This window comes from Schistocerca cancellata, chromosome 3 (assembly GCF_023864275.1).
Source record: "Schistocerca cancellata isolate TAMUIC-IGC-003103 chromosome 3, iqSchCanc2.1, whole genome shotgun sequence".
Taxonomy (NCBI): Eukaryota; Metazoa; Arthropoda; class Insecta; order Orthoptera; family Acrididae; genus Schistocerca; species Schistocerca cancellata.
In genome coordinates this window covers 212,683,394-212,705,006 of record NC_064628.1, presented here as the reverse complement: position 1 = coordinate 212,705,006, position 21,613 = coordinate 212,683,394, and the positions used below count along the sequence as shown (strand labels likewise).

The following is a 21,613-nucleotide window of genomic DNA, read 5'->3' as shown; positions in this document are numbered from 1 at the left end:
ACAACACTTTTGATGCGAAAGCGGTAGGCCTGTCTTTATCACCAGCTCTGTGTGAAAGCACTGCACCAGTTCCATAAGAGTAGGCATCAACTTGCAGTACAACTGGTTTGTCAGGATCAAAGTGAACTAAGCATCAATCATGGAGCAATGCATCTTGCACTTTCTTAAAAGCAACTTGGCACTCATCTGTCCAAACAAAGGGGACATTCTTGTGGTGCAAGCAATGCAATGGAGCTGCAATTTGTGCAGCATTCGATATGAACTGAATATAATAGTTCATTTTCTCTAAGATTGACTGCAATTCTGTGACATTGCGAGAAACTAGCAAATCTCGTATGGCTAACAAATGCAACTGAAGAGGATGTACACCTTGAGTGCTTATGACATGACCAAGATACTGTAACTCAAGTTTAAAAAATATCACACTTGTCCAGTCTACACTTTAGTCCTACATCAGGCAACACACAAAACAAAGGACACAAATTTGCAATATGTTATTCACCTGTATGATCTTCTACAGCAATATCATCCAAATAGTGTGAACAGTTTCATGTGACGTGAACTGAGGGCCATTGTCTGACACTATTACTTCAGGTAAACCATCTAGGCAAAACATCGATGACAGCATCTGAATTGTGCTGTGTGGCATTGTCGAATTCAGTGGCACAGCAAAAGAAAACTTGCTATATGAGTCAATCGGGCATGGATGTGTGTGCTGTCCTTAGGTTAGTTAGGTTTAAGTAGTTCTAAGTTCTAGGGGACTAATGACCTCAGTAGTTAAGTCCCAAAGTGCTCAGAGCCATTTGAACCATTTGCTATATGAGTCAACCACAGTCATCCAGTGAGTAGCCCAAAAAGGTTCTGCAAAGTCTCCATGCAAATGTTGCCATGGAGATTGTGACTTACACCAAGAAGAGAATTATTGTGGCGGAGTGGACTGATTTTCCGCACATGCGTGGCACTATGAAGTCATCTGTTCTATTTGGGCACCCATACGCCGCCAAGTACAGTGTTGATGCACTAATTGTTTCGTATGAATACTCCCCCAGTGTCCTTTGTGAAGTAACTGCAACACTTTTTTTAAAAAAAAGCTTTAGGGATCAACACATGTGACTGTTCAGTGTCATTTTGTACAAGACTCACACCTCTCTGTACAGTGAGGCTATAATGACGAGTAAAGTATTGGTGCAGCACAGAGTTCTTTATGCTATTCAATGAGTGAGGCCAAGATGTGCGAATGTACTTTAGTAAAATGTTCAAATATGAATTAGCTTCCATGGCGTGTGCAATTTTCCTGTAGTTCAGCAGAAAAGATTGAAGCATTTCAGAATCCTAAGCATCGATGTGACAACAAGATGCAGCAGAAGCATCAAAGTCTGTATCAGGGCCAATTGGAAGACGTGAAAGTGCATCCAATTACCATGTTGAGCTGTCGGATGGACACAATCTCGTACAGGTATTGAGACAACAACAAAGCCCGTCTTTGCAATTTTTGGGCAGTTCGTACAAGAACCAGTTTTGTTGGATGAAACAAGGACTGCAAAGGCTTGTGATCTGTTTTTAAGTAGAATTTTCTGCCATACAAATGCTGATGAAATTTGGTGACACCATACACAATAGCCAAAGCCTCTTTCTCAATTTTGAATAATTACACTGAACTTTGGACAACACTTTTGATGTGAAGGCAATAGGCCTGTCTTTATCACCAATTCTGTTCGAAAGCACTGCACCAGTTCCAAAAGAGGAAGTGTCAATTTGCAGTACAACTGGTTTGTCAGGATCAAAGTGAACTAAGCATCAATCATGGAGCAATGCATCTTGCAGTTTCTTAAAAGCAACTTGGCACTCATCTGGCCAAACACATTCTTTCGACGCAAGCAATGCAATGGAGCCACTATTTGTGCAGCATTTGGTATGAACTGAATATAATAGTTCGTTTTCCCTAAAACGGACTACAATTCTGTAATATTGTTAGGAACTGGCAAATCCTGTACAGCTAACAGATGCGACTGAAGAGTATGTACAACTTAACTGTTTGTGACATAACCAAGATACTGCAACTCAAGTTTAAAAAAATCACACTTGTCCAATCTACACTTAAGTCTGCATCAGACAACACACAAAACAAAGGACACAAATTTGCAATATGTTGTTCAGGTGTACTAGTAGCCACGACAATATTGTCTAAATAGTCTAAATAGTTCGAACAGTTTAGTACTTGCGCACTCAGCTGTTTCAAATACAGTGGTAAAATGGAGGGTGTGGTAGCACTGCAAAAAGGCATACACAAATATTTAAACAAGCCCAAATAAGTATTTACAGGATGCACTTTTTGAGATTCTTCGTCGAGTGGTATTTGAAGATAGGCGTCACGCAAATAAGTTTTTGAAAAGTAGTGTCCAGTGCCTAATTTGTCCATGAGATCCTCTGGGTGTGGAAATGGGTAAGTATGCATCAATGACAGTTCACGGGTTGAATGTAGACTTTAGAGTCGACACAGAGGCAAATGAGACCTGAAGGTTTGGGTAGCAAAACCATTGAACTAGCTGATATGGGCACAATAACTCTGCTATCTTGCAATTCTTTAAGTTCAGCAGTGACTTTGCCCTGTAATGCAATGGGAACATTTCTGAGCCTACAAAATTTCGGCTGATTATTGTCTTTCAGAGTAATATGTGCAACAAATTGATAGCTTTGCCTAAACCTCCAGAAAATAGTTCCAGGAATTCTTTTACCAAGCTAGCTACACTGTGTTTTGCATGGAATGTAGACACTGACAACACATTTTCCTGAATGTTAAAGCCAGAGAAATCAAGGAATCAATACCTAATATATTCTCACACTTATGTGGTTGTAGCACCATAAAAGTCACTTTTTGCATTTGTGAGTGATACATGGCAGACAAAGTACAAGTTACCAGAACGTGAATGTCTTGTTTAGTTGGCTTGGCTAGCGCAAGCTGCCGCTGAATGGGCTGATCGCAACCAAGGGGCTCAACCTGACAAATAGCTGACTGCTCAGATTTATCGGCCAACAGGGCCCAGGAATCATACTTATCTAGTATTTGCACTACCTGCTGAAATGATGGATTGGACTGTTTCAAAATCTGTTCCCTGAGTTTGACATCAGGTACATTGTACATGATCACATCACGCATAACATCTGAATACAAAGCACCACAAGTACATTTGAATTTTCATTTCCTTGTCATGCCCTGCAAATCTGTTACCCACTCACGATAAGTTTGTTCTGACAATTTTTTGCAATTAAAAAATTGATGCCAAGCTGCTACCACATTCACTTGTTGGTCATAATAGTTTGTTAATGAGTCTACCGCCTGTTTGTAAGCAAGTTCACTCAGAGTGGCGTTAGGAAACAACTTCTGAGTTAATTGGAAAACTGCACTTCATACAGTGGATAATAGATATGGAAGTTTCACAATACCTGGTACATTGTGAACAAGTATGTGTGCTTCGAATTGTTGCAACCACTCGAGCCATTCCTCTTCTTGTTGGTGAAACTGGTGAAAAGGCGGTATAGCAGAGGGTGTTGCCGTAGGTGGTGCTTGTTCTGTCTGGCACGCAGTGTTGACCAGTAGCTGCTGCACCATGTTGAGCAATGTAGATATTTGCTGCATCTGGAACTGAAACATGGGCATTAACCGTGTTACATCTAACGCTTGTGGCTGTGGTGCCTGAGCAGGAAGCAGGGTAAGTGGGGTGGGCATGTTAGAAGAGAGACATGCAGGAAACAGACAAGGCAAGCAAGAAAAAGAAGTACAAAAGCAAAGAAAATTTCTGCAACGCCCACCTGAAAACACTGAATATCAAAAACAATAAGAGACTGTTAAAGCATGTAAACGCCTGTGCCTCGTCTCTTGTAGGGTGCCTAGGAAGCTGTTTTCTCAGATAGCTAGACACAATACAAGCAAATCATTTTAATGGAGTTTATTTCAGAAATTGAATTGACAATACTTAACTTTTGTTCCTACTTGATGGGTCGCAAGCAATTGGCGACATGCAAATAATCAATGTCCTTTGATAGATACAATTTCCATGCCAGCTATTCACACAAGTTCAGAAGTCAGTGCCATTGTTAATATCACTGCGGCTCTTCTAGTGTCACTCTTCGAGTCTTCTCTTCAGGTGCTCTCTTCTAGTGCTCTCTTCTAGTTCAGGTCTACTAGTGCATCTCTTCTGTTCTCTTCATGTAGATGCCGCTCATGTTGTGGTGAAGTTCTAGTCAGCATGCTATTGGCCAGCGTCATTTCACAGCCCACTCTGCTGTATCATTCTTGATTTTCCTGCTGGCACTTGTTGTTATGCCAGAACAGTCTGGATTTAAGGATGCTAATCCCATTTTCAGGTGATACTGTAACAATTAGTGAAGACTAAGTAGTACACTAAACAAAACTAATTATCATTAGAAGGGCCAAGGCTGTAAACCATTTCTAGAAAAGATCTCAACTGTGTACAACACAGCTATATAGGTATGTAGAAAAGTTTTAAAAAAATATCAGTAGTGTGACTGATTCTGTGCAAGTGACGAGTGAAAATGTGGCATTGAGTGGTAACACCCAAGGTAAACAGGGCCTGACCAAACAAACGGAACTAAATCCATAAATGTGCACACAAAGGTGGAAAAATATAACCTGCCACAAAGGACCTGAGATGTGGTATAGATTTGAGAAAGCTATCATCATGCCATAAATGCCGTTACAAACAAACTGAGTGCCAGTTGCCAAACTGCAAAAAGTAACTTAGAGTACAAGTGCTCAGGCTATAGTATGTTGAATATGCCCAGCATGACCCATATAACTGTCTGTGGCGCACAAGGAGATGCTCCAGTACACGCACACACACACACACACACACACACACACACACACACACACACACACACACACACACAACTACTGAGTGGCTGCAGCATGAACTATTGCCAAAAGAAGGCAAAGAATGCCGAGGGAATTAATTTGCTACCATCCACACCTCACCCCTACCGAATCTCACAAGGCAATGAATACAGATACTCCTAAAACAGTATTATTAAAAGAAAGCTGTAGCCCAGGTAAGGCATGTAAAGCACAATACAGTTAATGCAATTGTCAGAAAATAATAAAAAAATAATGGCACAAGAAATATTAAATATACGGAAAACAATGACAGCAATAATTAAAAACTATGAGGGAGCAGATGGTGCGACCTATCACATCTGGATGAATATAAACAAAACCAAAAGTTGAGCACATCTTGCATAATCAAAGAGTACAAAATTTAAAGTAACAGTGTAATCACTGCAACCAGTAGACACCATATAAATATACACATCAAAAGACCTTCACATACCTTATCTGAGCCATATGCCTTTCCTTTAGTAATGCAGTTTTAGTGTTATCTGTTCTGAGCTACTTTGTGAGATAGCATGTGGGTGGGGTGTGGATGACAGTAACTGCATTTCTCTTGTATTCTTTGCCTTCCTTTGGCACTAGCTCATGCTGCGCTCACGCAATGGCATTCGTGTGCTGGGGCATCTACTTGTACTTGGTGCGGCAGTCAGTTATACGGGCCATGCTAGGTGTAATTCATCTGTGGCTACCTTATATGGTAAGTTACTTTCTGCAGTTCAGCAACTGGCATTCTGGTTGTTTGACATGGCATTTATGCCATGATGTCGGCTTTCTCAAGTCTATACCATATCTCAGGCCTTTCGTAGTAGGTTGGCATGTTATGTTTTTCCATCTATGAGTGCATATTTATGGATTTAGTCCTCTTTACCTCAACTATTACCTGCCAACACCACATTTTCCATACCTCACCCCCACACGCTCTCTCATACTACTGGGTAAATTTCTTAATTTTGTACGTGACCTGTATGGTTATGTTGTACACTATTAAGGCATGTTTTAGTGATGATTTACAACCATAACAGCCCTTTTCATGTTAATTAACTTTGTTTAATGTCCTACTTAGTTTGGTGTAGGGCTGTGGTGACCACATCACTCAGTGGGAAACCACTGCAATCAGCCACTTGAGAATTGGCTGGAAAACCATATCTAAATAGATAAGTTGGAAATTCCGTGCACAAACCCAAACAACCTGGGACATGATGTCCTGACAAACTACTCTACACTGAGCTTATCACGCATGTGGAGGTAAAAGTGATTCAGAGAAATATAGTAGTCTTGGACTGCAAAGAACTGTAAGATGACAACAAGTGTGATAATTGAAGACAAGATTTGAAGCATGGAGTATGAAGGTCAATAAAGATATAGAACTGATTCAGGAAATGGAGGATCGTAAATTAGTTGTTCTTAGAGAAAGCAAGGTGAAGAGGAAAGGGTGTGGAATGAAAAGAATGCAGGACGGTGAGTACATTTTAAGATATGCTGAGGCTGCGATGAATAGTCAAGCAAAAGAGGGAATAGGCATAGTTACCAGTGAGCAGCTTGGAATGAAAGTGAAATGATGGGAATCAGTGAATTCAAGAAAAGTAGTTGTTAATTTGGTCTTAGCAATGGAAATGGCGTGCATTCAAGTGAATGCACCAACTGAACAGCCCATTTTACTAGATAACTACAAAGGACTGTTGCCAAAAAGGTAGCCAGAGGTCGCCAAGTACTAATAGGAGATTTCAACATAAGAATAGGTCTGAACAAAAGAATATGATATGGAAGTGTGGACAGTCATTTTGGAGAGAAAGTCAGAAATGATAGTGGCAGGCATCTGATAGAATTCGGTGTGGAAGATCAGTTGTTACTGGGTGACTCCTTTTTCTCTCACAAATAAGTGCACAAAACTACCTGTGAAACAGAATTCAGAAATTATAAAAGGCATTACTAATTACTTATGTATACCCAGTGTATACAGAATAACATCACGGATGTGAAGGTTGTACGAGGAGCAGAACTTGCTACAGGTCATAGACTGTTGGTGAAGAACACTAGGCTTAGGAAACCAGCTCAACCTTAAAACCAAGAAATTCAACATGATTAAACTGAACAAATTGTAGAAGCAAGAGGAAAAGATTCAGTATACAGAATTGGTCACAACAAGGCTGCAAAGTAAAACGAATGAGGATGAGGGCATTAATGCCATGTGGATTAGGCTGAAATCAGTATTACTACAATCAGCAGATGTATGTGGGGATGTTGTAGAAGATACAAGGAAGAAAAGAACAAGGTGATTGAATGAGAAACTGAAGTAGGTGATGATGTATAAGAAGGAAGCCTGGAAAAAATACAAGCATCTCATACAGAAGAAGACAGAATGGAGTATAGGGATAAAATGAGTGAAGTGAAACGAGTAGAGAAGGAAGATAAAAAGAAATCTTGGGCAGAATTTAGAAACATAGTTGAGGACAGGAGAAGAAGGAATGGCACAAGGAGCTTTTGAAAATCCATAAGAACAGTAAGATGGAAATATGGGAAATAAAGAAGGACATTTAAGCATGGGAGTAAGCTAGTGTCAGAGAAAGCAGCAGTGTCTGAGGCAAGGATAAGATACTATGAAGAAAATGTAAAGAAAGAAAAAAAACAACTGAGGCAGTACAAGAAGAAGGAATTATCATTGTACAGTATGAAATCATGCAAGACCCACAAACTGAAAGAGAGATAAAAGAACAGGTGGTAGAATTGGCAGCTGACCAAGTTAGAATAGGGAGGGCTGCAGGACATGTTGGGATAGCTCCAGAACTAGCCAAGTATGGTGGAGTTAAGGTGATAAAGGAAATTACTAATCTGTTCCAGAGGGTGTGGGAGGAAACTAATATCCCAGAGGAATGGGAGAAGAATTTAAATATACGATTGCATAAGAAGGGGAACAGTTGTGACTGTGATAACTACAGGGCTATCTGTCTATCACAGTAGTCTATAAATCTGTACTTGTACATTGAAGAGGTGCCTGAGAAGGATGGTGGGACCGAGCGAGGTGATGCAGTGGTAACACACTGGACTCGCATTCGGGAGGACGACGGTTCAATTCCGCGTCCGGCCATCCTGATTTAGGTTTTCCGTGATTTCCCTAAATCGCTCCAGGCAAATGCTGGGATGGTTCCTTTGAAAGGGCACAGCCAACTTCCTTCCCCATCCTTCCCTAATCTGATGAGACCGATGACCTAACTGTTAGGTCTCTTCCCCCAAAAACAAACCATCCAACCAAAGGATGGTGGAAGATGTTGTGGAGGAGGGACAGGTTGCTTTTAGGCCAGGGCAGCAGGGCAGGAGCACATCTACACTGTAAAAATAATCATGGAGAAGAGCATAGGCAAGAACCAGGACCTTTACCTCATGTTTCTTTATCTGAAACTGCATTTGACTCTATGGCAAGACAGGACTTGGCAGAAACATTGGTAGCAAAGAGGGTACCAGTAACTGACCAGAAGGAGGCAAGGAGTATTGTGGATGAGGAGCATCAGTTGAGATGGTATGGGCATGCTAAGAGAAATGGAGAGGAAAGAAAAGATAAACAAGTATTTCAAATGCTTGTGCAACGAGGAGCTGGACAAGGAAGACCCTACATCACATGAGAGGACAAGGTTGAGAAACTGGGACAAAGACATGGAAAAGTCATCTTGGAAATGAATGGAATGGAAGAAATAGATAAAGCAAAGTTACAACAATGCTTGAAAGTGTAAGAGAATTGTAGAAAAAGAAGAAGAAGAAGAAATGGTAGTCTTACGTAGTCTTCATTAATTGTTGTTGTAGCACTTGAAGATGGGATTAATGTTCTTAAACTCAGGTGGTGTACGTGCCTTTAGGCAAGTAAAGGAACTGTGTAATTAAAACTGCAGCAGATTTTATTCACCATGAACAATATATTGAAATTATTTTGAAGTATGAATGATATATTGGTGGAACATACAGCAAGACGGATATCACATATTTTTTCTGCTGTGCTCTCATTGGTCTTGTGGACTGATTAAGTAAATCCTGATACAGGTTTCCTAGAATCTGCAGAGGTCTTCCTCATCCTTTCTTTTCTATATCTACATATTGATTTACATACATACTCTGCAAACCACTGTGAAGTGTATGGTAAAGTGTACTTCCCATTGTACCAGTTATTAGAGCATGTGCCATTCGATTTATATATGGGGTACAGGAAGAATGACTGACTGAGTGCCTGTGCACTTACTGTAATTAATCCAATCTTTGCTTCACAATCATTATGGGGTAATATGTAGAGTCATTATTTAAAGCTGGTTCTTGAAGCTTTATAAGTGGGCTTTGTCAGGATAGTTTGAGTTGATTTCAGGTGTCTGCTAATTCAGTTTTTTCAGCATTTCAGTGATGCTGTCCCATGGGTGTAATAAATCTGGGCCTCTTTGTATTGCCCTACTTTGTGTGTATTCAGTATCCCCTGTCAGTCATGTTTGAGCAGTATTCTAGTGATTTTTAAGCCATCTTTATTGCACACCAATTGTATTTACCTATTATTCTATCAATAAATTGAACTATGCACCTACTTTGCTTATGACTGAGCCTATCTGATCAATCCATTTCATTTCCCTGCAAAGTATTTGTATGAATTGACTGAACCCAAATGTGGTTCATTGATACTGTAGTCATAGGGTACTGCTTTTTTGTGAGGTGCACAGTTTTACATATCTGGACATTTAAAGCAAGTTGCCAATCTTTGCACTACTTTAAAATCTTATCAAGATCTGACTGCCAGCTGGCACATTGAGGATCAGGCAGGTTTACATGACAGTATGACAATGATGGCAGAAGCCTCACCCTAAGACTCACCATGCTTTTGTTCACTGCCAGATCTCTATTTGAAAGCACCTATGAATATCTGTGATGCTCTTGTTTTCTGCCAAAAGAAACTCAGTAACAGCCCTCTGCTTGGAATGCACCTCTGTTACAGACACCATTTTGAAGGTTACAATAATGCCACCACTTATCACTTTTGTGTGTACATCTCAAATTACAGTGCTGGGTGAACAGCTCTCCCTTACTTTGTAGCTCATAACAGTTACAAATTTTTTTTTGTGTATCCCTTTTAAATTAGAGGACAGCACATTAACTGCCTTACAGTTCCCGGAAGAAAACTTCATTTGTTCCATCATTTACATTCTTTCCAGCAATGAGGCTTCCAAGGCACCACCAAATGCAATGTCAAAGCATAACTGAATCTCCCCAGCATGTGGAATGTACAATGCTGTCACACCATGTCGACGTCCAGAGCCGGTGTCTTTTGTACCTCATGTGCACATACATTAAGCCAAAGCATGCGTAGTGGGATATTTCATGCTTAAAAACTACTTAGACTAACTTTCCAGTTTTCAAAAGCATCTTTCATTCTCCTAAGAGGCTAGAGGTGTAAGTAACTTGTTATTCTTTAAAATCCCATATTACACCACATCAGCAAAACTTCTGAGAGGTTTGAAGGTAGATATGAGCTACTAGCAGCTACTTGGGAAGATAATTGTTGTGTAAGGCAAGGTTCCAGGTACAAGTTCAAGACAGCTGAGCATCTGAATAATTGAACATTATTTGTTTGAGGTTAATAGTCTATAAAAGATAATAACAGAATAATCAACTCTCAGGAATATGTTGCATTTAATTTGGTAGGCATTCTGTTTGGTACATTTTGTACTCATGTGAGGAAGGGTGCTCGTTTATTACTAGTTGCTTATTATAGAAATCACAATGGAGTATGTATTTATAGACACAAAAAGATATTCAAAGTTATGGAAGTGTTTTCTTGCAAACAAGTGAAATTTCCAAAGATTCAGTTACATGCTTTGTAATTGCTAACAGCAGACCAACAGTGAAAGAGAAAGAGTGCATTAATTATTATACATGTCTCCATCTGTAAAGTAACTATTTAAATAAAATGTAGAAAGAAAGGAAAAGCTACATCTTCTTACATGCGCTTTATTTCTTTGTTAGGCTCAGTTTAATCAGTATACTACTTTGTTTAATACAAATTAATTGTGTCCTTTGATTTCCTTCACAGACCACCACATGCTGGTCTTTGCACCAGGGTTATTCGCACATCTTCTGGATATTGGACTTTCACATGAACCATGCTGCCATGTTTTGGCAGGGCCTGCATTGCCTGGGGTACCTGGGCATGTTGCACAGCTCGTCCCCTTGTTGCCACACTGTGAGAGTGCTATCACACTTGACTTACCCTCACTAGATTTAGTACCACTATCAATGCCACCTTCTCATCTCTTTGAAGCATTTAGGGATGCTGCAGCTGCTGAATCAACTGATGACTGCCTAGCTATTTTGCACTACTTCCTTGTCCATGTTGGGGATTCAGATGCTGTTTCTCAGGTATTGTTCCAGTATTCTACATTTATTAACTTTTCATTGTATGATATTTTTAAAAAATGTGCAGAAATACCATTCACATAGTCTTTCCTTAGTAGCAGGCATGCCTTTTTGGTATATTTTGACACATATAGGTAAGCAAATTTCGATAATATAAGGATTCTGTGACACAAATTGGAGTAAATTATAGTGAAATTATTCCCAAGCATGGAACTCGCTATCTTTTGTTGATAATTCAATGAATATCTTTCATGTTTTTATTTTCTAGTATCTATTATTATAAAGGAATGAAAAGTAAAAATCACTTAATAGAAAAATATGGTGTACATTTTTGCAACACTAAGGTGATCTTTTCTGTTTGCTACTTGAAATTTATGTGCATATTAATCCCTTTAACAATTATTCCGAACTGCCTTGGTTTTGACAATTTGGTCACTGTATATTATCCCAAGTAAGCTTTTGTGGCTCTCTATATTTTCCCTGGTTTTGAAGATTAGCTTGTCTTATTGATTTTCAAAATTAACTTCCCCATATATAATTTTTGTTACTTAAAAAAATCGAAAGGTTTACACAAATGTCTATGAAGGACAGGCAAAATTCTCCCTGAAATAAAAGATTCAGTGAATGTTTAAAGTTATCAACTTGTTATAATGCTTCATAAGTTTCATTGATGTTCATCTGCACTATTCTTCTTCAATTAATTAACAGGTTCTTCCAAAAATATGTAATGAATTAACATCACAGCACAGTAAAGTTTAACTGTTTGAAATTTATTGCTAGGCAATGATCAGCTTTTTGTTAATAACTTTGACTGTTAATGTCACACAAATTAGCAACTCACTGACTAATAGTTGGCAATATGTCAGATAATGTGATGTTTTTGTATATCACACAAAAAAGTGTTCATGACATGCTTAAAAATGTGGAAAATAGCAGCCACAACAAGCAGACTAGAAAGGCAGTTGCAGCATCCAGAATGCAGTCGATGTTTTTAACGATGTGCTAATTGAATATTTAAATATCTTTCATACCGATTGAAGCTGGCCAATAGCCCAAAATCCATATTGGTATAAATAAAAATACGTAAAATGTTGTTGGTTGCTGAATTTCTTAAAGCAAACTATTAGTGGGTTTGTATTTTGAATAGTGCATTGTTGTAGTAAACTGTAAATTTGGAATATTTTCTCAAAGAAACATTTTCCACAAAAAATAATTATATTGGTATAATCTGTGATCTGAAAACTGTACATTGAATAATAAACTTGAGTGAAATACAGCATGGATAAGAATTTAACAATTTCATGTACTAATGATATACCTATTATGTTTGTCAAAGAAAACAGAAAAAATTTTTAAAAAATATTTAAGGAGTGGAATTGTAGCAAATGGCATTGGCCTTACTATGTTTCAAAAACAATAAGTGTCTGCAATAAAATGGCAAAGAGGGACTGAATGTTATCAACTATTCATGGTAATGATGCAAGAGGGTTTACAGAGAGATGGAAAATTATCAAGAAGTTTGGAGTGCTTGAATATAATCGCCCAATGATGAGGTGTGCATTGAGTAGATCAACATAAGACAATGCAGCAGTACTACTTCACAAGTTGATGAGGAGGTAATTGGGAGATGTGGCTGGCAATATATTCTTAGTTGATTGGAGTGCTGCATTAGGAAAGAGTTTGAAAAACAAAACAAAATTCAATATGTGGGATGTGGGGGGGAGGGGGGGGGGGCGGCATGTGATGACAAAAAGGCATCTAGAGTACTACTCAGGGTTTTAGGAAGTTCTAATAAACATTGTGTTCCACAATTGAAAGAGAAGAAGGCATGCTTGGAAAAGACCAGAAATCGTGGAATGACATCAACTAAGACTTAGTAATCAAACACTGCACTGTAAACATATTCTGGTATGCACACGGATTTAAATCAGAATTTAGTAATGAGGAACAGCTGGCTGCAATTCAAGCAGATAAATAAAATAGAAAATACTATGGAGTCAGAATAATGAAATATAGAATTTAATGAGACAAAATGTACATTCTCTGAGGCAAATAGTCAAAGCCAATACTAACATTATAATAGTTGTTCAGCATCAAATGAGCAGAATATAATAGAACTGAAATGAATTACACAAACCAGAATACCCTATGTACAGTAATAGCAGAACCACAGAAGCCTTGAATACTTCACAAAATACTCCATCTAACAGAAAGAAAAAAGAAAATATAACCATGAAAAGGGAACACACAATGCGGATTGTTTAAGAATGAAATAAACATGATCTCCAAACAGTCAATAAATTATGTGTACAGGCTGTCGCTTCCATATAGGTTATTGTAATACTCCTTGACTAGATTTCAGTACAACTACGGATATCTTGTTCAGAAGGAATGAAATCACATACTTAGTCTATGCTTGTCCAAATGTTTATTAGACTACCACATAAGCATTTTGAAGAAAATCAGTCAATAACTCTTGAGTTTTTTGGCAACAGTGTTAAACAACACACTATGCAGTCAAAAGTATCCAGTCACCTGGCTGAAAATGACTTACAAGTTCGTGGCGCACTCCATTGGTAATGCTGGAATTCAATATGCTGTTGGCCCACCCTTTGCTTTGATGACAGCTTCCAGTCCTCACAGGCATATGTTCAATCAGGTTCTGGAAGGTTTCTTGGGGAATGGCAGCCATTCTTCACAGAGTGCTGCACTGAGGAGAGGTATCGATGTTGGTTGGTGAGGCATGGCAGGAAGTCAGCATTCCAAAACATCCCAAAGGTCTTCTATAGGATTCAGATGAGGACTCTTGGCAGGCCAGTCCATTACAGGGATGTAATTGTCATGTAACCACTCCGCCACAGGCTGTACATTAAGAACAGGTGCTCGATCATGTTGAAAAGTGCAATTGCCATCTCCAGTTTGCTCTTCAACAGTGGAAGCAAGAAGGTGCATAAAACATCAATGTAGGCCTGTGCTGTTGATAGTGCCATGCAAAACAACAAGGGGTGGAAGCCCCCTCCATGAAAAACATGACCACACCATAACACCACCAACTCCGAATTTACTGTTGGCACTACACACACTGGTAGATGGACGTTCACCAGGCATTTGCCATACCCACACCCCTGCTATCAGATTGCCACATTGTGTACTGTGATTCATCACTCCACATAATGTTTTTCCATTGTTCAGTCACCCAATGTTTATGCTCCCTTAAACCAAGCGAGGCATCATTTGGCATTTACCAGCATGATGTGTGGCTTATGAGCAGCCGCTCGACCATGAAATCCCCTTTTTCTCACCTCCCGACTGTCATAGTACTTAGAGTGGATCCTGAAGCAGTCTGGAATTCCTGTGTGATGGTCTGGGTAGATGTCTGCCTATTACACATTATGACCCCTCTTCAACTGTCAGCGGTCTCTGTCAGTCAACAGATGAGGTCAGCCTGTACCGCTTTTTTTGCTGTACATGTTCCTTCATGTGTCCCGCTTCACTATCACATTGGAAACAGTGGATCTAGGGCTGTTTAGCAGTGTACAAATCTCATGTACAGGCGTATGACATAAGTGACCCCTATCAACTGACCATGTTTGAAGTCTGTGAGTTCCGCAGAGTGTCCCATTCTGATCCTCTCATGATGTGTAATGATACTGAGGTTGCTGATATGGAGTACCTGGCAGCAGGTGGCAGCACAATGCACCTAATATAAAAAACGTATTTTTTTTTTGTTTGGGGGGGGGGGGGGGGGGCGGATACTTATGATTACATAGTTTAGCTTCTCTTTAGTAGTAGTATTGATTTGTCCCCCCCCCCCCCCCCCCCCCCACCCCCCCCCCCCCCCCCCTGCCTCTCTCTCTCCTCGCACAGCTCCATGGTTACAACATATATTGCACTTAGCTTTCCGTTCTTAGTAACATTTGCACATTGTCAGCAATATCTGTCTTGATTATTGCCCTGTCCTCCACCTTTAATCTCTCAGGTTTTCAAATCTCATTCGATGCTGTTCCCAACAATCAGTCTTTCCTGCTCATCCCACCTGGTAAGTCTCCTCTGATGCTGGATTCTGGGTGATTTTTCCATAACTCTCCCCCTCTCCTAAACTCACCAGTCCTTTTCCTTCATCCTTATTTTTTCTCCTTCAACCCTTTTACCGGTAGGAGGATGCACTGGCTCCAAAATATTGCACATTTCATTATCTTTTGTATGTGTGTTTTTCTGCCGGTGCTTGGTGAATAGATTTTTTTTTACTTAACCAGTTACATTTCCAAAAATTGACCATTTTTGTTGTATCATAATCTGAAGCAAAGACGGTAAGAAAAAGAGCCACTGAAAAAAGGTGAACTTCAGCTTTTTATAACTCTGGAAGTAAGAGCATGATGAACCTCAAAATTTTCGTATAATAACTTATCAACACCAGGTCGTATAATATAAAATTTCATTCTCCCACTGCTTTTCCAGTAGTTTACAATTTAAGGGTATTTGATTATGTTCATAAAAACATAATAAATGGATATTTTTAGCACACTTTTGCAAAAAGTATTTCTAGCAAACCCTCTTAAACCATTTTCATTAGAAAGACCAAGTCTCAGCCCACCAAAAAGCTTGTCTTGTCTTGCAGTGTGAGCACGTAAGTCCTTAAAAATAGTAACTGACTGAGTATGTTTCATCCATATTGAGCTGGTACTCATATTAAACTGGATAGCTTTTATTATATTTTAAAATTGTTTAGTATTCTGTAGGGAGGGCAATATCAAAAGTCCTGATGAATAGGAAGTAACCTGAATTCAGAATAACTTAAAACTACAAAGGAAGGTAACTTCTTTTGTTATAGTCATCATGGGAGTTTTGCTGCTGTAATCAGGGGCATCCACAACAATTTTCCCTTCTTGTAGAAGGGTGTGATCTGCACTTTCTTCCAACTACTGAACACAGTCTTTTGTTCAATTGATGTATGACAGATAATAGTTAACAGAGAAGCTAACTCAGCTGCAAAATCAGAATAGAATGTGGTAGACATTCCATGACACCCTGGAATGTTTAAATAGGTGAAATTGAAGCTTTATAAATGTTCGTGCGGAACATGTGCAAATGTTAACACAAAATTTCATCAAAATCCATGGTCATGAGACATTTTTTCCAAAAGAAGACCACTTGACATGCAGTGACCTGTATAGTACATTGTTTTGGATGTATAATGAAATATTACTAATGTAGCATGCCAACAGGTATCTGCCTGACAGCAATTGTGTATGAATAAGACTGATTATACTGCTATAGTGCTATGGCTAAAATAATGTCTTTCCCTCTTCATGAACTCTTGGACATGCCTTGCCATGTTATTTAGTTGTCATTCTGTCTTATGCATATGTTAACACAGGGCTCATTCAAAGAACTGTGGAAGTGTTCATTTAACCCTCACTAAACTGAGGATCCAGAATTTTGGTGGGTCGCAAAACACATGTCTGAAAAATTCAGTGTTTGGTGCTTGCACTGTAAAATTAACTACTTGCTCAGCATTATGGGCAAGCAGGCATCATCAAGACATACAAGTGGTGAGAAGCCTGCTATGCTTGCTATCAGGAAGCAGATAGTGCCTACATCTATGCTAATTTTTGCAAACAGCCACGGCCTCAATGCTACTGCATCAGACTAGATCCCGCAGTGGTGCCTACCACTACTGAATGTAGCCAACTGATCATAACTTCCAAAAATTGTGACAATGTCCTTGCATCAGTAAGTGCACTGGGAAATAAAACTATCAGTTTCAGTGAAGAAAAGTGGTACTTCTAAGTAGTCTCCAGGTATTTTTAGTCAGCTATGGTGCAGGGAAGGAGTTCATCATGCTGTCTTGTACAGGAACTTCTGGAGGATTGCCAATGATGCTGGATAACATGCAGAAGGGTGCTGTGACAAAGAGAGAGATCTGTTTGCATCTGTTGGGTGCAGTGAGGCATCACTCTCCTAGGGACATTGGTACCTTTGTTAATCTCTTACCAGATATGTTCCCAGACACTGTGATTACCTCCAAACTGTAACTTCAGAAGTTAAAAGTAAATTATGACATTGTGTTCAGACTGAGGCCATTTTTCACTCAGAAACTACAGGATACTCATTATACATATATCATGGGCACACTTGGGTTTGATGAGAGTTTGAATAAAGTAGCCATAAGCAGCAGATTTATCTGTTTGTACATTTCTGGGATAGTGCATTGGGCCAGATTTTGAGCAGGCACTTCACTTTATTGTTTTTGGGAAGAAATGCTATAAAAACTTTAGTTGAAGGATTTGAGGTAATTGCATCTCACTCTAAGGTAAATCTGAAACAGAAAGGTGTCCATGGATGACCAACTGTTAATAAGGCATTTCTGAGAGAACTGAAATAGCTGTAGGTCTTTGGGACACGTGGCTTAGATCGAGTGGTTTCTGATAGCTTTGCATAATCTATTTAAAGATGTTCCCTCTTGCTGATTTCACTGACATCTCTGTTTTCCCAAAGAGATTTACTGCCATTTAGTCGGTGGAAAATAATATGATGGCTGTCGAGGCTCAGTAAACATTGATGGCTGTTGAAAAGTATTTGAAGGAAGTAGAAAGGGTAAAGAAGGAGAGGAGGAGGTGAAACGAAACCATATTTAGACCTAGAACTGGCAATTAATGCTGATGTTGTGAAGAGGAATTTAAGAGTAGCATTGATGCATCTCACTACCTTAGACTGATATTGTGGTCATGAGGCTGATGCTATTGCTCATGCGTTCCAGAATCTTTAAGTGATCAGGTCAGTAAAGGAATTTCTCAAAGAATTTGATTGACATCGTGATTGCATTAATCAATTCTGAATGATGGTCATTGGGGATTAGAGGGGACATGAAAATTTGAAGACATTTATAAGGCTTGTTTGCATTCTCTTCTATGTCAATGCCAGCCTTGAAGAAGTAGTTCTGTCAGTAAATAATACCTGTCAGTGATTTCACTTAATGTTTATTAAAGAATCCTTACTTTATTTATTAATTTGTTTTTTATTTATTTGCTGTCCATATAACAAACAGTTTTCAGACATTGCCACAGCTAAGTTCACACATATATTGAGATACATTGTTGTACTAATTGTACTTCTTTTATCAATGAAAGCTAAATGGATAAATTGATACAAAAAGTGAAAATGTGGAGCTATCTGTTTTTGTTACACAAACAACCTTACAGCTATGCGCAGTATCACTTTCACAAGGAGACATTACAGTTTGAAATCTTCTATTGAAAAACAGCAATTCTCTATTTATAAATGCTTCAGTTTATTCTGTAAGGTGTTTAAATTGACTGTCTTAAGATCAGATGGTAGTCTGTTTTAAAAAAATTGTTCCTTTTGTATGTGGACTGCAGTGTGTAGCCTTTATATTAGCCATAAACCTGTGAAAGTTTTCCCTTCTCTGTGTCTTGGAACAGTACATTGCTGTTCATTACATTATGTTCTGGATTTAGTTTCACAAACTTTGATTCCCTGCAGGATGGACATAGAGCAGATGATGAGTATTTTATATTTTCTGAAAATTTGTGCAAACGTTTCTCTCTTTTTTTTTACCTTAGCTACCAATCTTATTGTTTTTGTTTCAGTCTAGAAAGCTTGTCTGTATAGACTGCTGGTGCCCCACCACCAATTTCAATACCATGCTAAAGATACAGATGTCTCAGTTCAATATATGTTTGCCTGAAGGAATCATGGTCCAGGAAGATTAAGACCATTTTCAGTAAATGCACATTTGTACTGACTTCCTTACAAATATTACCTATATCTTCTTTCCATGACAGGTGTTGAACCACAGTAATACCAAAAAATTTTGTTTATTTGTATATAGAAGAGCCAGTGGAGGTGTAACTGGAGTAACATTTATGTTTATATTGTAGCTTAGCAGGAAATGTGTTGTCACTATTATCTTTTTATTTACTAGTAGCTTATTTGCAATAAAGTAAATTGACAGGATATGTAATTAATTGATTTCAGTATTGATGACAGCAGTTCAAAACAAGTCCTTTACTATTCCTTCCATAATTGTTTTGTTTTGCTTTGTAAGTGTCTAAGTTTCACTTCTACATTTTAGAATAGGAGTAGCCATTACTTTCCAAAATTTTAACTTTATATCCTGTTCTGCCTTGCCACCCATTGTTCTGTGTACTGTGCTACATACCATTTGAAACTTATTTACTTTATTAGTGATATCATTGCCATATTCACTGCTAATACTGAAGCCTAACAAATGAAAATGTGACACCTGTTTTATTGACTGTTTATACAGTACTATTTTGGAGTGAACTGGAAATTTCCCTTTGAAGCCCTTAACTTCAGTTTCTTTACTGAACTTCTGAGCTGGCAGATCTTCATATTTAATTTAGGTGACATATTGCAAACTTTCAGCCTGTTTTGTCTTTACTGAAGCTCTCTGTTCCTCAGTCCTCATATACAGGATGTTACAAAAAGGTATGGCCAAACTTTCAGCAAACATTCCTCACACACAAAGAAAGAAAATATGTTATGTGGAAATGTGTCCGGAAACACTTACGTTCCATGTTAGAGCTCATTTGATTACTTCTCTTCAAATCACATTAATCATGAAATGGAAACACACAGCAATGGAACGTACCAGCGTGACTTCAAACACTTTGTTACAGGAAATGTTCAAAATGTCCTCCGTTAGCGAGGATACCTGCATCCACCCTCCGTCGCACGGAATCCCTGATGCGCTGATGCAGCCCTGGAGAATGGTGTATTGTATCACAGCCGTCCACAATATGAGCACAAAGAGTCTCTACATTTGGTACTGGGGTTGTGTAGACAAGAGCTTTCAAATGCCCCCATAAATGAAAGTCAAGAGGGTTGAGGTCAGGAGAGCGTGGAGGCCATGGAATTGGTCCGCCTCTACCAATCCATCGGTCACCGAATCTGTTGTTGAGAAGCGTACGAACACTTCGACTGAAATGTGCAGGAGCTCCATCGTGCATAAACCACATGTTGTGTCATACTTGTAAAGGCACATGTTCTAGCAGCACAGGTAGAGTATCCCGTATGAAATCATGATAACGTGCTCCATTGAGCATAGAACATGGGGCCCAATCAAGACATCACCAACAGTGCCTGCCCAAACATTCACAGAAAATCTGTGTTGATGACGTGATTGCACAATTGCGTGCGGATTCTCGTCTGCCCACACATGTTGATTGTGAAAATTTACAATTTGATCATGTTGGAATGAAGCCTCATCCGTAAAGAGAACATTTGCACTGAAATGAGGATTGAGACATTGTCGGATGAACCATTCGCAGAAGTGTACCCGTGGAGGCCAATCAGCTGCTGATAGTGCCTGCACACGCTGTACACGGTACGGAAACAACTGGTTCTCCCATAGCACTCTCCAACGTGGTCAACGTTACCTTGTACAGCAGCAACTTCTCTAACGCTGACATTAGGGTTATCGTCAACTGCACAAAGAATTGCCTCGTCCATTGCAGGTGTCCTCGTCGTTCTAGGTCTTCCCCAGTCGCGAGTCATAGGCCGGAATGTTCCGTGCTCCCTAAGACGCCGATCAATTGCTTCGAACGTCTTCCTGTCGGGACACCTTTGTTCTGGAAATCTGTCTCGATACAAACGTACCGCGCCACGGCTATTGCCCCATGCTAATCCATACATCAAATGTGCATCTGCCAACTCTGCATTTGTAAACATTACACTGACTGCAAAACCACATTCGTGATGAACACTAACCTGTTGATGCTACGTACTTATGTGCTTGATGCTAGTACTGTAGAGCAATGAGTCGCATGTCAACACAAGCATCGAAGTCAACATAACCTTCCTTCAATTAGGCCAACTGGCGGTGAATCGAGGAAGTACACTACACACTGACAAAACTAAAATGAGCTCTAACATGGAAATTAAACGTTTCCGGACACATGTCCACATAACATCTTTTCTTTATTTGTGTGTGAGGAATGTTTCCTGAAAGTTTGGCCGTACCTTTTTGTAACACCCTGTATATCTCTTTCCTATTGGTTTAAAATTGTTTTGCTTACTTTTCTGCCTTATGAATAATTATTTGGTCAGTATCAAGAAGCAGAGTATTTACGTTTGTGTGTCCTATGTTAATCTCGCACCTTGTTCAATCTGGTTTCCAGTGTCTAAAAATGTTGTTTAAATCATGCTTTTTGAAACTGTGTTCCTTATAATACTGGTGTTCCATCAGAAGTGCTCCATGAAAATTATTAATAACTTGGCTTTTTTACATTTCAACTATACTGATTATTTTTTTAAAGTTTTATTATGATTTCTGTGTCATTA

At 39.1% G+C, this 21,613-nt stretch overlaps 1 protein-coding gene across 2 annotated transcripts in view; it reads left to right on the top strand.

Moving 5' to 3' along the window:
• The window catches only part of LOC126174841 (protein pigeon), a 483,403-nt gene that overhangs the window by 302,582 nt on the left and 159,208 nt on the right, over positions 1-21,613 (top strand). For both annotated transcript variants that reach the window (XM_049921225.1, XM_049921224.1), the window contains exon 9: positions 10,965-11,290. In XM_049921225.1, the coding sequence (XP_049777182.1) occupies positions 10,965-11,290 (326 nt within the window). The remainder of the gene's footprint in view (positions 1-10,964; positions 11,291-21,613) is intronic.